General features: G+C 41.6%; 1 protein-coding gene across 1 annotated transcript in view; it reads right to left on the reverse strand.

Annotated features, from left to right (window-relative positions):
- cep89 (centrosomal protein 89) overlaps positions 1-6000 on the reverse strand; it is a 92201-nt gene that overhangs the window by 54431 nt on the left and 31770 nt on the right. Inside the window, exons 16-17 of the mRNA XM_080730103.1 lie at positions 1316-1483; positions 643-784 (exon numbers count right to left, since the gene is read on the reverse strand). Coding sequence (XP_080586229.1) covers positions 643-784; positions 1316-1483 — 310 coding nt within the window. The remainder of the gene's footprint in view (positions 1-642; positions 785-1315; positions 1484-6000) is intronic.

Below are 6000 nucleotides of genomic sequence, written 5' to 3' on the forward strand. Positions count from 1 at the left end.
TCCTCTCTGCTCCTCTCTGTCTACCTGTATCAGCTTCTTTTTGTCAATCTAAAGGTGACAATGACAAAGCCTTTCAGGCTGTAGCACCTACACTTTGAAATGCTCTTCCACAGGTCTTGAGAGCTACAGCCTCTGTGGACATTTTTAAGAACAAGCTTAAAATGCTACTATTTGAACAAGCATTTGCTGATGTTACAGGATTTTATGGCATGCTTGTGTCCTGCTTGAGATGAATTGTACAGCATTTTCTCTGCTTTAATACCTTGTTTTGTCACTGTAGGTAAAGCACGCTGTGAGCTCTCTCTGTGAGAAGTGCTATATAAATAAAATGTACTTGCTTACACTGCTACTCTTTGTCTATCTACTTCTCAAAGGATCCTCACAGTTGTTGCAACGGTCTCTTCATGCAATTAAATTAGAGTGAGTGTGTGCATAAGAATTGAGACATTACATTTATATTTCGACTTGTGTATGATATGCTCTCTGTGTGTGTGGTGTGGTGTGTGTGTGTGTGTGTGTGTGTGTGTGTGTGTGTGTGTGTGTGTGTGTGTGTGTGTGTGTGTGTGTGTGTGTGTGTGTGTGTGTGTGTGTGCGTGCGTGCGTGCGTTTGCGCGTGTGTGCGTGTGTGTGCGTGTGTTGTACCATGCATATAAGCTGGTCCCTCTCATGGCAGCTCCTCTCAGCCACAGTGACAACATAGGCCAAATACTGATCAGCCGTTAACTCCCTCTCCTTACACTCCTCCACCTGTCTCTCCATCTCTCCTATCTTCCGCTGGGCTCGCCTGTATATGGAGAGAGGGAGAGAAGAAAATGGAAGAAGGAAGAAGATGGTGTGAGATGAATCAGTGATGTTCAATCAGACAATGTGACATTGTGACACAAAGTGCATCAAACAAGAACCCTTGTTCAAGTTGCTGTGCACCTGAAAACACACTGCATCAATGAACGCTCACACATCATCACACAATATAAGTGCTTATCTATGTGATAACATATGCATGTTGGATTTGAGGAGGTGGAGCTCATCTCTGGCTGGCTCCTGACTGTAGTGTTGTGTCTCACATTATTGTTATACATTATATTGTCATATAATTATAAACATTATAACAAAATGGGTCAATGTTATATCAGGTACTATAACTAGTTTTAATGAGTGGCATTAGATTTAGTCAATAAGTTGTCAGGTACTATAACTAGTTTTAATGAGTAGCATAGCATTAGATTGAGTCAATACGTTGTCATATCAGGTACTAGAACTAGTTTTAATGAGTGGCATTAGTAGTAGATTTTAGAACAACTAGTAGCAGAATGACCTGTCAGTCTGTCGTAGCAGCTCCAGCTCAGTCACGGTGTTCCTGATGTCAGCTGTCAGGTTGGTTTTCTCTACGACCAAACTCCTCTTCTCCTCCTGCAGAGCAGACACTCTGTGGAGCAACTCCTCCACCTCCCCCTGCCTCCTTCTGTCCTCCTGCTCCAACTGCCTGTGAGGCACACATGACATGAAATAAGAAACAAGACAACACTACTTTATAACTGTATTCAAATACATTCTTATAAGGCAGGGCAAAGGTCCATTTTAAATGCTGGAAATTGAAATAATGTTAAACACGTCATCATACATGCTCACATTATATGGGATAATCAGGGTAAACTAGATTATCTGCAGTATCTTATCAAATCTAACTTTTATGCTTAACAGAGACTTAGCTGCATGAAAATAACCATTCAGATATAATATACCGGTATCAATATTATGTGCTCATAAGACAGAACTCAAGTCATGGTCGCTTTGGGAGTGGGGCGATTTGGCGTCATGTACGGTTTAAATTGAATGCAAATGTAATGGTTTTGTGTTACTGTAATTATTCACAGACCTGTCCTCCATTCTCTATACATCGTTTCAAAGCCCTCCAGCATTTTATACAGTATACAAGGTTTTTACTTTGTCTTGTTATAGCATTCATTTGCTTGTTTGTTTGCAAGTCAACCAGTTGACTTCAGGTAATGTCACCAGCAGAGAATTATGCCCTCGCATCCGAGGAGAATGGGTCCCTGACAAGCTGCATCAAATGTTGGAAATTAAATCATAAAATCTAATTTCATCATTTCTTTTTAGATCATTTTTTCATCATTTCACTTTTCATCATTTCACTTCTTTTCTAAAAACTCAGACTTCACAGGACTCATCTGTGAGGATGATGGGAAATGGAGCATTCTGTTCATATCAGTGGTGAATAGAACCAGTTTACTTTGAAAAGTAGTTCCATGTCAATAAAGTTGATATCCACAAAAGTACTGTATTTCTACATCGACTGATGGTTTTCAATATCTACTTCTCTTTTTTCATAGTTGATATTGACATTTTGCTAAATGTTAACCTGTGCTACTGTAAACTCACTCACTGATAAATCTAAATATACTGTGTAAAGTTATTTGCTAACCTAATACATTTATAATAGACGAGCACAGGTCTCCACCAGGCCACACAAATCGGCCTGTTATAGCGCCACCATGAGGCTGATTTAAAAAATGTGGGGCAGAGGTTCTGAATTAGCATCCAGGGAGTGTGTGTGCTCAGTTTGGCAGCGATCGGGCCAACGGCGCCGGAGATTAGCTGGTAACAACCAGGCCACACAAATCGGCCTGTTATAGCGCCACCATGAGGCTGATTTGAAAAATGTGGGGCAGAGGTTCTAGATTGGCATCCAGGGAGTGTGTGTGCTCAGCTAGCTAATGACTGAGGCAGTGACGTGCAATGGGTTTCTGCACAGCAGGGGGTGCACAGCAATCTTTACTCTTTACAGCGTATTCGGAACACATCTTTCTGGTTTGAGACAGACTTACTTGATGTCATGTGATCACGGACTGCATGCAGCACACTGCTCTAGTTGACTAAAGTGGTTTGCCCCCTGAATGTAACATTTTCCAAAGCTTGTTAACAAATGCAATGGATTCGTTTTCCAGAATCCCATTACATACCAATTGAGCAAATGCAAGTTAACTTGTTAACTGCCAGGGGCCACAAGAGGCCGCTAAAGTGCCAGACATTTCTCCATAAGCCTTCGCTATAACATCCGGGTACCCAGGCAGAAGTGCATTGGGTTTTCACTGCAAACAGTGTTACGAACGTGAACCGGAGGAAGAGAGCTAACAGTTAGCTATCGGCTTTTTTCTTTTTTTTTAAGCCCGATTTGAGGCTATTTAGCCGCACAAAAAAACTTTTTCGCTGCCCTAGGAACACAGTTCAGAGAAAAAGGTCTCTAAAGATGTGAGAATGTATTGGATTAGGCGGCGCGATGCGGCGGCGCTACCCGATTACGGGCCGGTGGAAAGAGATCGCGGTAGGCGGCCTGGATCAAAATTTAGACGGGGGCTTCGTCGAGGCCTCCGATTATTTAATTCATTTTATTAAAGAAACCGGAATTGTTCGGTTTTGGTACCTCGGATACGTCGCGCAAAAATAGAGTTTTTTTTGTGGGCTCTAAACTTTATTCTAAACCATTTTCAATTGAATAAATCGTCGGAACTTGTAGAATGGCTCGTTGGAAAGCTCAGGGTAAGTAAATTAGCAAAAGAATCACACCCGTGTGAAGTGGAGCTGTGTGTGTGTGTGTGTGTGTGTGTGTGTGTGTGTGTGTGTGGATCATGTGTACCGATTTTTGTGTCTCTATCAATCTATCATGGCGCAAATGGGCGTGGCCTATATGGGGAGATGCGTCATGACCCAAGGAATCCAGGGAAAAAATATTTTTAATTTTCCGACCTACGGTTCAAGAGTTACAGGCCAAAACGTAAAGTGGGGTGTTATGGCGCCACCATGCGGCCAAATGACACAATTATTTTTTATTTAATCCTTGAAATCATTATGAACCTCCTCTCCAAGTCTTGAAACTCTAGCCCCTATGGTTTGCGAGAGACAAATAATTGAATGTGAGTTTTTGCAATTCCCATTATAAGTCAATGGGGAAAATTAATTCACTAATAAATTAATATCAATTAAACTATAGAACCTTTCTCTTAGAAAAGTAATAGCCCACGATTCCCGAGTAAGCCGGTCGATTTGACATATGGCGCGAGTGTGTGGTGGCAAAACTGTGGGACTAGTGGCGTGCCGAAGTTTAGGAAGTTCAGGCTACATACACACAGACACACACACAGACAGACAGACAGACAGACCCACACAGCCACGTATAGGGAGCCTGTGCTTCACACAGCTCCAAAAAAAAATTGGATTGGATTGAAAAAAAGAACCGAAATTGTTCGGTTTTAGCACTAAAAGAGTTAAAATCATGCAAAGCGCAATAATTGGCTCCCCTGGCTCCCAGTGGGGGTTAGTCTTTCCACTTTGAAGACCACTGGTTTAGAGGACTCTTGGATATCTGATAGAAACTGTTTGTTCAAAGACTCTCCCCAAACACTGGGTTTAAGTTTCATCTCATATTACTAATACACAAACATTAACACACAGGAGCAAAGTACACTGGGAGTAACAACACAGTAATTTACAGCAGTCATCACAACACGGAACAAAAACAAAGAACAGTTCAAATTGCATCCAAACACATGTCCTTTTAAAATTGAACCGATTAGGATTTCTGGTTCTTCAGAGCAAAATTGCCAGGGTTAGGATTTCTATTCCAGCTGGGGTCAGCCAATGATATCCACAGACATTACAGTTGGTACTTTGAAGGACCTTGTAATGCGACAAATGTACATACGCTAGGCCCTCTTTCAAGGGTGTATCCCAGAAAGCTGGTGCAAGATATCTTGAACTTAAACTTGAAGCCTGACTTGATTTGAGGCAAATGCAGCATGTATCAGTTTAACAGCTGCTGATTTCAATTTGGGGGGTTCAGGATGGATCAAGCTGGGACAGGTTCAATCCAAACCATGTGTGTTCGCAATGAACTTTAAACCCTAGCGTCCCTATTACGCATTGGTCTAATCTGGTGCCGTTTAACTCTCTCATTTTAAAGTTATGAATTGTCATTGTTACATATTTATGCTGTTTTATCTAATCACTGGTCTACTTTGGTTGTTTTAAATGTGTTTTATAAATAAAATTGACATGACTATTCTGGGGCGAACATTTGGTCAAAACAGCAGTTTTGCAAGCTCACCATGCATCGCAATTCCCAACACAACATTTGAGCTTGTAGATCTGCTATTTTTGGTGAAGAGATTTGGTGGAGGGGGAAAGGATTGGACCTAGGATAGGGAGACCCAGGTCAAGGAAGCCCATAGGATTTAAGTGGTTTAAGCAGCCAGGCATGTGCCGTTCCGAATTGACATACGTATACTGTTTCCAAAATGGCATATGCCGTTCCAAAAAGTGGCATTTGGCATGTGCCAGGCACGTGTCGTTCCGAAATGGCATATGCCGTTTCCACCAAAACGGCATATGCCTCTTTGGCAATGGCATATGCCACTTTGGGAAATATGGCATATGCCACTTTGGGAAATATGGCATACTGTATGCCACTTTGGGAAACGGCATATGCCTGGCATATGCAAAATGCCACTTTTCCAGCTCGCCCTTACTGGAGATGTTTAGGCATTCATGCCTGCTTGGGAGTTACGTACAACATTGCAGGCAAAGCATAAAGCATATGTGAAGTGAACACCATGCCAGCAGCATCATGATATTTCTTGCATATTCTGAGTGCGACTTGTGTTCAATATTTTTTACATGAATGGAGAAGTGTTCAACAGTTGATGATAGGCCATTGCAGTTTTCCAACTAAGATCACGATACATTACATACCACAAACTGTACAGGAAAATACGGTATGATACTGTATTTTTGTATGTGAGAACACCTCTCCTATTCCTACAGCCTATGCCCACCAGCTTATGTTAATTTGTTTCCCGAAAATTTAACGTTATCCATATCTGAAAGCAGCTATAATAACATTTTCCTAAATCACTGCATTTTCCTAAATCCAGATCAGTTTCAACTCAGTAATCCCTTTTGACAAATAAACTGCTACTGGACCCA

Source organism: Nannobrachium achirus (assembly GCF_963921795.1).
Source record: "Nannobrachium achirus genome assembly, chromosome: 7".
NCBI lineage: Eukaryota > Metazoa > Chordata > Actinopteri > Myctophiformes > Myctophidae > Nannobrachium > Nannobrachium achirus.